General features: G+C 38.1%; 1 protein-coding gene across 1 annotated transcript in view; it reads right to left on the reverse strand.

Moving 5' to 3' along the window:
* Arid2 (AT rich interactive domain 2 (ARID, RFX-like)) overlaps positions 1 to 12578 on the reverse strand; it is a 160420-nt gene that overhangs the window by 18189 nt on the left and 129653 nt on the right. Inside the window, exon 16 of the mRNA XM_013018715.1 lies at positions 4363 to 4511. Coding sequence (XP_012874169.1) covers positions 4363 to 4511 — 149 coding nt within the window. The remainder of the gene's footprint in view (positions 1 to 4362; positions 4512 to 12578) is intronic.

Consider the following 12578-nt stretch of genomic DNA (forward strand, 5'->3'; position numbering starts at 1 on the left):
ATTGTAAAACCTTTCACATTGGTAAAAAAGAATTCTTGGTACTCAGTATAAAGTATGAGGAGAGATCCATCTGTTGACATTAAAATTTAAGCATACACTCTCCATCAATGAATATCAAAGTTTAAAATTAAAAAAAACCAAAATACAGTTGTATTTGAAAAAGGTTTGGGGGGGGGTATATACACTGAAAACTACACCTATCTTTTTAGAAGGATAGTTTTCAAATTTAAATATTTCACAAGGTAGAATGCAGCTTTTTGATACCAGACCTGGGTCTTGAACTCCAGGCAGGCCTGAGCACTGCCCCTGAGCTTATCTGCTTAAGTCTAGTGCTCTACCATTGAAGACACAGCTCCACTTTCCGTTTTCTATTGGTTAACTGGACGTGAGTCTCACAGACTTTCCTGTCTGGGCTGGCTTCAAACCATATCCTCAGATCTCTCTTCTCTCTTCTTCTAACCACCCCCCTCTCATTTCTCTTCCTCTCTCTCTCTCTCCTCTTCCCTTCCCCTTCTCAAGGCTGGTTCCATAACATTTGAGCCATAGCTCTACTTCTGGCTTCCTGGGCTGTCTTGGGACTCATTAGGTGTGAACTCTTGGCTTTGGACTTTCCAGTGTCCCAAACAGTAAGACATACATTTCTTTATTAATTCACCACTCTGTGGTGATAGCAACAGAAAATGGATTATGGATTAATACTTCACCTTAGAAGCAACCCCTCGTACCTGGACTACTTCCTGCCCATTCTGTTCTAAGACAACTAGAATGTGACTCAGTGGTTGAGTGGTTGCCTTGCATGCATGAAGCCCTGGGTTCGATTCCTCAGTACCACATAAACAGAAAAAGCTAGAGGTGGTGCTGTGGCTCAAGTGGTAGAGTGCTAGCCTTGAGCAAAAGCCATTCAGAGACAGTGCCCAGGCCCTGAGTTCAAGCCCAAGGACTGGCACAAAAAACACAACCCAAACAAAAACAAAACAAAAAACCCTAGAGGTCCTTAGGAAAAGATGATTTCAGCTGTGGGGCAGGGAACAGTACAAAATAAAATTAAAATAGAAAAAGAAAACAATTAACAAACCATCTTGTGTAACAGAAAACTGTCAAATATATATGTTAGGATCATATGTAAACAGACTTGAAAATTGGCTTGAAAAGACTTTTGCTAGCCCCACATGGCACAATTAGAATATCCCAAAGGGTATGATTCTTGCAATGGGTTAAAATAGCTCAGATATGTTCTCATCTTAAATCAGTTCATGATACCACAAATAAAACCTACAAAAGCCACACCTTATGACTATCTTCAGAGAGTCAGTGAACAACTCATTACTACAAACACTGACAAATGAGAGGAATAATAAGCATCTATTTTGCCTTTCCTCCAGGAATTTTGTCAGAATCACAAATATTAATAAGAGATCCTTTTATACTTTTTGTGCTTAAAGAAATTATGTTCTAGGCAATGATCCTCAATGAAAGACAGAAAGGGACAAGGTAGTATCTATCTCTTGATGGAAGAGGTCTTCATAAAAATCAAAGCAGAAGCTGGGCACAGGTGGCTCACGCCTGTAATCCTAGCTATTCAGGAGGCTGAGCTCTTAGGATCACGGTTCAAAGCCAGCCCAGGCAGGAAAGTCTGTGAAACTCTTATATCCAATAAACCACCAGAAAACCAGAAGTGGCGCTATAGCTCAAGTGGTAGGGCGCTCACTTTGAGCTGAAGAGCTGAGGGACAGTGCTCAGGCCCAGAGTTCAAGCCCCACAACCGAAAAAAAAAAAAAAAATCAAAGCAGAATTTGATCAAGCAAACTCCAGATGAACAAGGTTAAATTATCTGTTTTTTCCAACAAAAATTTAGGAAGGAAAAGTTAAGATCGATGGAGATGTAATCTACAGATCCAGAGGGATTTATAACTTAATCATCTAGAGGCAATGTTTGAATCTTGAATTCCCAATGTCTAAATGAACAAATGGTCACTGGAAAATGCAAAGATTGGACATTGGAAGAATCTGTAATACTGAATGAAGGGAATAGTGGGCATTCAAATGTGGTATGGTGGGGAATATTTAAAGGGTGCGGTCCCTATGTTTCAGATTTATACATTTAGAATAGAAAACACCAAGTTGCTCATATGTAACAACAAGTGACTCAGAAGAAACCATATTAAATAGAGAAGGAGAACTGTAACTACAAGACTATGTAGTAGCAAGTGTTGTTACAATCCAGATTTAGTACATTCCCCCACGTTGCTTTTAATTCCATGAACTTAAGAGCATGCAGGGATATGATCATTCGCACTGTGGGCTGGGATTTATCTCTGAATTTGGAGCTCTTAGCACATGGGGTCTTGATAGTCTGCTTAATAAATATTTGCAGAATCTGACTTAATCTATTAGCAAGGTACTACTTAAAAACTATGGCTTGGAAAAATGAGAAATTCTAAGAAGCCTTATTCAATCTTACTTAAAAAGACCAAGTACATCATTACTAGGACATGGTCCTAGTAATCAGGTGCACAACTAGGTTACTACCTGTTTTATTTTTTTTTCTCTACACACTATTAGAACTCCATCTAAAGGGCTGGGAACATGGCTTAGTGGCAGAGTGCTCACCTAGCATACATGAAGCCCCGGGTTCAATTCCTCAGTTCCACACAAACAAAAAAGCCAAAAGTGGAGCCACGGCTCAAGTGGTAGAGCACTCGCCTTGAGCAAAAGAAGCTCAGGGTCAGCGCCTGGGCCTGGAGTTCAAGCCCTAAGACTAGAAAAAACAAAAAACAAAAAACCAACTCCATCTATAACAGTTATACCTCCTATTCTAAAGCAGTTTAAGGTTTTTAAATAGAGAGCTTCTGTAGACTAACTACACTGGCCAGCTACTTACTATTTACCACTGGAAAATAAAACCTCAAAACAAATGGAAAAAGGATATTTGACACCAGTACCCAGGGTAGTGTATCATGCTCATAATCCTAGCAAGCTGAAAGGTAGGGATCAGAAAGACTGCAGTCCACGGCCTGCCTCAGAAGAACGTTTTAATAAGATCCCACCTTAAGCAATAAAAACTGGGTACAGAGATATGAACCAAGAGTATTGAGTAAAGTATTGAAGTATTGAAGTTCATGCTGGCTTGGGCAAGAAAAATGGGATGCTATCTGAAAAAATAAAATGGTAGGGGCATGCCTTGAGAGCCTGAGGTCTTGAGTTCAAAAGGAAAGGGAAGGAAGGGAAGAAGGGAGGGAGGGAGAGCGAGAGGGAGAGAGAGAGAGAGAGAGAAAGAGAAGAAAACAGAGAAAAAGAATAAAAGAAAGAAAAGGACACCCATAAGGAAGTTTCAGATTAATTTACAACATACACTAAAAGGACACCAGGAAAGAAGGGCTAAAAGGGTGTAGCTCAGGGATGGAGTACTTCCTTAACAAGTACAAGCTCATGAATTCTTTCTCTAGCACCTCACACATACAAAATTTGAAAAGATAAATAAGTAACTAGATAAGAAGGAAAGAAATGGAGAGTTAATTTGCAAAATGAATGAGGAAATAATGAGACATAGATTATATATTATGACCAAATAGATATACATATATGTTTTATATGCACATATGATTAGAACCAATTCTTACCCTTACTAACTGTATCTGTATCTATATTTTCTCTCTTTCTGTAATTTATTCTCCTTTTTTAGAAACATAATCCACTGGTTACGTCACACTAAAATGATTTCATGACTCCATGACTGAGTTGAGATTTAAAGTTTGATAAACCACTGTGCTGAAGAAGTTTTGTATACTATTAGTAATCCTTAAGCTACACAAATCCTTAGGCTAATCACAAATCTATTCATGAATTTTATCATGGAATATAATTGTCTATGATAAAACATGAATAATTGAAATGGAATGTTTGATATCCATGAAGACATGAAGAATATGTTCTACTGAGATAAAAGTCACAGTCTCAGAGTTAGTAAACTGAGCTAGAATGGCTCTTTCCACAATTTTCCTTGAGTAAATATCTCCCACTTAAATTTAAGACAAGTCATTCATTCCCTAACAGATGATTCCTTCCAAACTTCTACTATACAAAAATTCTCCGCCTGCCAGTAAGTTCAAGTTACTTTTAAAAATCCATCTCTTTTTCACAGCCAAACACATAATTAATCAACCAACCATTAAGCAATGACGATGTTACTACCATTACTATAAAATTCCTAGCTAAAAGTACCATTAGATCACAAAACACATTTTTGCTAAGTTAGTGATATCAAGGGAAATTTTCATGAAACTATACATTATGACAAATTTAAAGATGAAAGCATTCTCAACCAAAGAATACATTTGCATATCAAATAAAACTGCCATTTACTTTTTACAAGACTGCCACAGACACATGAAGTTCTGGCCGGGTTTTCTCATTGGCTCTGCATGTTGACTGGACACACTGAGTGGAGACGGCTGGGAACTGCTAGGCGGGCCCTGCACTTGCACAGCTGGTGAAGGTGGCAGAGGAGTGTTCTGAGGAAAAGCACAAAGACCGAGTGTGTGACACGACGCTGACAGCAGTATTTCATACACAGTCTTAAGCTGGATAGAAGAGCTTTGCAATCCAAACAGGAAATTTACATTTTGCAGTTTTAAGTCAATTTTCTTCAAAATATTTAAATATGAGTCTCTAGTTAATATGGAACCACAGGAGCAAGATTATATATTATTGTGACCATTATCAAGGACATGTGACTGTCCTGTCCTTGGCACGCCTTCTGTAACATGGCGCAATATTTGCATAAAATTCCAGATGATTAAATTGACAGCTACAATCAAACCTGGCACCAGTGGCTTGCGCCTGTAATCTTAGCTACTCAGGAAGCTGAGACGTGGGGATTGTGGTTTAAAGCCAGGTCAGACAGAAAACTCTGTCAGATTACATCTCCAATTAGCCAGGTGTGAAGGAGTGGCTCAAATGGTACAGTGCCAACTATGAACAAGAAAGTAGATCGAGAAGTTAAAACTCCCAGTTCAAGCTCTGGTACCAACACACATGAGTCCCCTTCCCCCCACAAAAACTGTTACAACCACAAGTAGAATATCATATCAAGTAATTTGCAGTAAACTGTCTAACAATCTTATTTTTAGGCAGTGCTGGGTTCAAACTTGTGGCCTTACGCATAACAGACGAGCTCTTTAGCACAAGCTACCTTGAGCCTTTGATTTTCCTTGAGACAGGCTCTTGCTATGCAGGTCTAGCCTGGCCTTAGACTCACCATATAGCTCAGGCTATCCACAATTGAAGACCTTCCTGCCCTGTCTCCCTAGAGCTGTACTACCACGCTCATCTTAATTATACCTTTGATGGATAATACTAGTAAATGGATTCTAATTGTAGGCCAAAGTCTTTTAAACATAACTTACGCATGGTTTTCAACCTTTTCTTTCTTTTGGGGGGGATGGGCAGGATTAGACTATGTGGGCCATGAACTTGAAATCCTCATGCCTCAACCTCCCAAGTAGGAGCTGTGAATACAGACTGCACCAAGACTGGCCCACGCCACAATATTTTTTCCATATCTTATCCCATTCTCTCTGAATATCCCTAATACATACAACATAGGTTAGAACAACTTTCAAAAGTAGCATACTTTGAAGTAGTTCCAAGGAAAAATATAATATTGTCTCACAAAGAAATAACACATTAGTTTCAGGAACTGTTTAAATTAAAACTTTGGGAAAACAGGAGATATGTTTGTTCATTTATAAGGTAACATTGGGAAAGGGGGGGCAAGCATTAAGTTAAAGCTGTTGAGAATGTGAGACTAAAAGACCAGACATATATAAGGCTATATATAATACTATAATTCAATCCCTCTCTGTATAAGTAACATAAGCTAAAACAACAAAAACAAAACTTGATCAGTGTTCTCCAGTTGTGTTTTTAAGTAGTTGTCTTTTAAAATGAGCAAGAAGCTACAAATACACCTGCATTTTAATTGAAGAATACACTTGTCATAGTTATCAAATTCCTCTGAATAAAACTGTTGGTTCTCTCCACTACTACCAGTTAAATGAAGTATTTCATTGGTGTGGCAGTCCTCTGCTTCTAAATTAGACTTCTTTTTTGTTTTGTTTTGGTAGTACTGGAGCTTGCACTTGGGGCTTCACAAGTACTGTACTGCTCGAGAATCAGCTAGAATTTTGTATCACAGCTCTGCTTTACTAAGAGTTAAATATTTTTCAAATTACAAGTTTTTTAAAATCAAGATGGAGAAGGCACAACTTCAGTGGATGAACAGATATATAAAATGGATAGGAAAGAATCCTGGCTTTTTCTGCAATTAAAAATCAACTAAAAATGCTAGCATAGGTTATACCTTATGTTTTAGAAAAAATACTGCTATTTGTTAACACCCCTTATAATCTTATAAATTTTTTAGGATAATTTTTTTTTGGGGGGGGTCCAGTCATGGGGCTGAACTCTGGGCCTGGGCGCTGTCCCTCAGCTCTTCAGCTCAAGGCTAGCGCTCCACCACTTGAGCCACAGCACCACTTCGGGCTTTTTTCCTTTTGCTTATGTGGTGCTGAGGAATCGAACTCAGGGCCTCAAGCATGCAAGGCAAGCGCTCTACCACTGAGCCAACTTCCCAGCCCTTTTAGGATAATTTATCATCTTGATTTCTTTTGTCATCTTCTCAAGACTGAACTATGCCTAACATGCTAGATGCTACAGATAATGCTCTGAATTGATCTCTTAAAACCTCACTAATATTAAACTTTAAAAACAGGAATAAGACTAAAATTTAAAAATACAATGTGTTAGAAAATTACAGTCATAATCTAGTCTTGCGAAAAGAAATTCAAAGCAATAATGAGATACCCTGTTCAATTTTAGCTACAGTTCAAAAGCGAGAGTGGAGCCAGGCAAAGGGGAGAGGCTGGTGAACGAGGCAGGTGTGATACCTACAGCCACGCTGACCTATGGGAAAAGGGCATTTGAAAGGACACGTGAGAGAGATTTTCAAAACACTGTAGGGAACTAGGTGTAAACCTAGTTCTACAGGTGACATAAAAGGGATCACACTTGCAAATCAGGTATAGTAGGCCATAGCTGTAATGCTAGCTCTCAGAAGGCTGAGAGAGACTGAGGGTGCAAGGCTACCTCAGACTGCTCAGTGAGACCCTGACTCAAGAAAAAGAGATGAGCTACTTGCCTGTGGCTCAGACCCACAAGCCTAGCTACGCACAAGGCGGAGATCTGAGGGCCGTGGCTAGAATCCAATGTAGGCAGACATATCTTCAAGAAACTTTCCTCCAATTAACTAGCAAAAAGCTGGAAGTGGAGGCATGGCTCAAGTTGGCAGAAAGCCAGCAATAACCTGAGGCCTGGATTTCAAGCCCCAGTATCAACAGAAAAAAACAAAAATCAAAACCAGAGATTACACTTAATCTAAATGTACAGACATTACTGAGGGGTGGGGAAAAACTTGTGAATGTGGGAACGTCAATTTTTAGACATGAGGTTTATGCATTAGATAGTACCTAAGACTGATAGCTCTACCATTTCCCCATTTTATTCGCTCCTTCCATATATATAGATATATATGTGTGTGTATGTGTATGTATGTATGTATCAATACTAGGGCTTGAACTAAAGGGTCACACTCTGTTGGTGTGCTCATTCACGACTGGCGCTTTATCACTTACTTGAACCAGGCCTCAGCCTATAACGTGCCAGTACTGGGAGGTGAACTCAACACCTCACATTCTCCCTTGACATTTTCACTCACCATTTGAGCCAAACCTCTATTTCTGGCTTTTTGGTGGTTAATTGGTTAAGAGTCTCACAAACCTTACTGCTGGGGTAGCTGCAAACCCCAATACTTACATCGCAGCCTCCTGAGGAGTAGCTAAGACTATAGGCATGAGCTACTAGTACCCCTGCTTTCTTTTACTTCCTTAAACTATGGGCTGAACACCCCTAATCCAAAAATCTAAAAATTAAATTGGTTCAAAACCTGAAAATTTTTTGAGTGCCAACCTAATTCCACAAGCGCAAGTTTCTATACTGTAAAGTTGTTCCTATGCAAAAAAAAATGATTAACAAATTATATATTACCTGTAGGCTATATTAGAAGTGAATTTTGTACTTAAATATAAACCTTGTACTCAACATCTCATTATATTATGCAAATATTCCAAATTTGGAAAGAAGTTTAACTTCTAAACCACTTTTGGTTGCCAGTATTTTGGATAAGGGATATTCAATCTCTACCAAGGTTTTTCCTCTTACTGAGTACAAATCTAGATAACAAAAATACATTTACCCTATTTTGTAAAAATCCAAAGAAATACAAATAGGTATGTTTAGTGGTAATGTCTTTCTTAGTTATGATAATGTGCTTGTGATGTATAAATCTTAGCAATAGAGTCTTAAAACATTAAAATTCTATTCTTGTGGTTTCTGACAAAGTTTCCTATAGCCTGTGACTAAATAATGCCCCTTTGCAACTACAACTACAGTCTGCTTACTGAAGAAAGAAAGAGATCAAAGGTATCAATATTGTTGGGTGCTGGTGGCTCATACCTGTGATCCTAGCTACTCAAGAGGCTGAGATCTGAGGAGTTCAGTTTAAAGCCACTGTGGGCAGGAAAGCCCTTGAAACTCTCATCTCCAATTAATCACAAAAAAGACAGAAGTGTAGCTGTAGCTCAACTGGTAGAACGTTAGCCTTGAGCAAAAAAGCTCAGGGACAGCGTCCAGGACCTGGATTCAAGGCTCAGGACTGGCACCAAAACAACCACAAAAAAAAAAAAAAAAAAACAAAAAAAAGCCCAACACCTAATATTGAATGTTACACAAAGCCAAATCAAGAAAGTGATTCAGGGGGCTGGGCACTGGCAAGTCACACCTATTATCCTAGCAACTCAGTTGGCTGAGCTGAAGATCATGGTTCTAAGCCAGCCTGCGCAGTCAACTCCTTAAGGGATTATCTCCAATTACCTACAAAAAGCCAGCAGCAGATATATAGTGCAAATGGTACGGGGCCAGAGCTAAAATGCCAATTGAGAATACAAAGTAGTTCAAGCCCCAGTACTAGCACCAAAAATAAAAATAAAAACAAATGAATAAATAATCATTCAGACCAACTGAAAACATGGAACTGAGGCAAAACTATATAAAATACTCTGAGTATTAAATACAAGAATTTAAACAGGTTGGGGCTGGGAAGGTGGCTCAGTGGTAGAGCACTTGCCTTGCATGCTCGAGGCCCTGGGTTCGATTCCTCAGCACCACATAAGAAAAAAGCTGGAAGTGGTGCCAGTGGTGCTGTGGCTCAAGTGGTAGAGCAGTAGCCTTGAGCTGAAGAGCTGAGGGACAGTGCCCAGGCCCAGAGTTCAGGCCCCACGACCGGACCCCCCCCCCCGCAAAAAAAAAGAAAAAAAAAAGAATTTAAACAGGTCATTAGATATAGGATTACTAAATACAGATATGTCCAACTTGTTTTGCATAATGCTGAAAAAACACTTGTGAATCTCTTTCATTTTCCATTCATTTTTATTTTTAATATGTTAATCTAGGCAGGTTTTTGTTTTTCCCCTCAAATAGGTATTAATTCATAGGTATTAATTCATAAAAAGTAGAAGGAAAGGACTATAGAAATTATACCCTATATTGCACTTGACCTAGCATATATAGCAGACTTAAACAGCAACAAACACATTTGCCTTGAAGTAGACCCAACTTTTTTATTGGTATAAAATGCCCAGCTAAATCCTTTTTTTGGGGCCAGTCCTGGAGCTTGAACTCATAGCCTGGGTGCTGTCCTTGAGCCTCTCTGTGTTCAAGGCTAGTACTCTTCCACTTGACCCACAGCACCACTTCTGGCTTTTTCTGTTTATGTGGTACTAAGGAATTGAAGCCAGGGTTTCATGTATGCTAGGCAAGCACTCTACTGTTAAGCCACATTCCCAGCCCAGCAAAATCTAGTTATATAACTTACTTTAGACTGTCTTCAAATGTTATTTTTTTCTATAGTGAAATACAGTTGACTAATAACGTTAAGAAGAACAAAATTAATATGAATGAAGTAATAATGGTACTAGGAAGGCTGGCCATTTAGTTTTTGTTAATGCTTCCTTGTGTTCTAGTACAGTATACCAGCCCTGAGCATCTTCAAGTGTGGCTGCTTCCTGAGAATGAGAGATGCCATACATCTGACAAATCAATTTGAACGTGTCTATTTTGGATCCCTCTAGGCTACCAATTCAAATAATGAACAGTATTAAGCCAACGTGTAAAGTGTAACTTGTAGAGTATATAAGGAAGATCCAACAGTCTAACCTTTAAAATATTCTGGCATCATTAATAAAGGGCTAATTATGTCATGGGCACTGTGGTAAGTGCCAGACACAAGAATCCCGGGTTTTGATGGCTTTGGAGATGTGGCTCAGTGGAGAGCACATGCCTAGTACATATGAAGTCCTGGGTTCCGTCCCAGCACTGAACCACTGAAAAAGAATAAATCCTGGTCTTTAATGGTCACTTTTTGCAGTTACCGCACATGCTACATGCCTTTAAAAAAAAAACAAAACAGTTTTAAATTTTTATGCAAAACATTAATTTTAGAAGCACATCGGTTTCTTCCTCTTTTTTTAAAGGAAAAAAATGTATTTCCTCTTTTGTCTGTGGTGATGATAGGGCTAAAATTCAGGTACTAGGCATGCTCTACCATTGAACCATACCCCAGGACACAGAATGCAGCTGTTTTAAGTAATCTACATTGTCTGATGATAATACTTAGTTTGATGCTCATTTTTTAGATTAGAAACTATATTTTTAATGGCCTAAATTACCTGTATATGACTAATGTGTCAAGAGTTTCAGGACATCAAGCCGATGTCCTGAAACAACTAGCAGTACTAATATTCTATATGCAGTAGGTCAAATCATCAAAATGCAATATAATAACGGGCTTTTAGAATTTCTTGTAAATAGAAATGAAAAGCAACAATTCGTTGAGCTCATCAGACATCATTTCATATATACTCAGGGCTCATTCCTGGTGGCATCTCTTATTATTTGGTAACCTTGGGTGAGTTATTTAGTATTTTTAGTTTTCATCTCTGAAGCAGTAATGATGGTTTTTACCAGTAGGACTGTTGTGAGGACTAAATGAGAAAATGTTTTAGTACAAAGTCACTAGTATAGTCTTAATTGTAGATAACATTAGTATTCACTCATTGTTATTGAGCCATCATTATTGAATACAATCATCATATATAATACATAAGACAAAGAAGACAAAATAAACGTTAATGAAACAACTCCATAACAATGGAGTTTTCCTCTCACTTGTCTTGGTCTATTATAATTATTTAGAGTTTTCATAGACTCCAAGGGAAGTGGGGGGGGGGCAGGAAGGGGAGGGGAGACAAAAACCAATATCAAGATGAAACAAGAAAAGGATAAAATCAACTTTTCTATTACGTACTCAACACTGAACTATTTAAGTGAAAACAACTTGTGAAACAATTTGAGTAAAAATGATGTGATATTTTCTTCTAATCACACTCAGTATTACTGATATACACACAATACCCACTAAGCAATGCACAACAGCTTAAAATAGATCTATGCAATGTGAACGTATAAATAAAAATCCCATTATTCTCCAGATGAATACTAGTTAAAACAAAAACAAACCACAAAAAAAAACAAAAACTGATTTGAAGCAAGGGAATCTTCACTTTGTTCTTGCATCTTACATTTTGCTGTCAGCCATACCAAGACTGGGTCTAATTCCAAAAAAGTTCATACATCTGCTGTCATCTCTGTAAGCATAAAGACGCAACCCAGGCCAGAAGAGTGCTAGCAGAGTCGGCAGTAGTCGTTACCTTCTAATTGGCAGACAGAGTCAAAGAGAAGTGATCAAAAAACAGTTGTTGGTAACTGTTAAGTGAGCCCAGGATTTCCATGGAAATGGCATGTAAGACTCTGTCCTTAAATCTCAACTAGTTTACTGCATCCCCAATTTAGTAGAATGGGTCCTAGAAAATAGTTTTGTTTACTACTAGAACATACAGATGGGACAACAGAAAATAAAAAGGGGAAATCAGAATATGACAGAAGAGCAAAAAGATTAAGAAAATGTAAAACAAACTGAAATTATAAGTAACACTTTTTTTAAAAAATGAAGTGCTTGCTAGCATGCTTGTGGCCCTGGGTTCAATCCCTAGTAATTTAGGAGGAAAAACAAACAAACAAAAAAGATAAAGAACTAATTAAATACATAAACATAGCAAGAACATACTTTTTTTAAAATCAAGTTCACTCAAAAGCCTGTTAAAAGGGCCACAAAAACACACAGAAATCTCCATCTGAAGTCTTGTTAAAAAGAAGTCCCCTTGAAAAATAAGACTTAGACATATTTTTTAAAATTATTCAAAGGACATTAATTAGCAACTCCTACAAAATAACAAAACTGAAATTATTTTTAAACCATAAAGCTAACAACTGAAAACTGTTAAATATAAAATCAGGGGCTCAGAATGTGGCTTAGTGGTAGAATGTCTGCCTAGCATGCATGAAGT

This window comes from Dipodomys ordii, unplaced genomic scaffold (genome assembly GCF_000151885.1).
Source record: "Dipodomys ordii isolate 6190 unplaced genomic scaffold, Dord_2.0 Scaffold42, whole genome shotgun sequence".
Classification (NCBI taxonomy): domain Eukaryota; kingdom Metazoa; phylum Chordata; class Mammalia; order Rodentia; family Heteromyidae; genus Dipodomys; species Dipodomys ordii.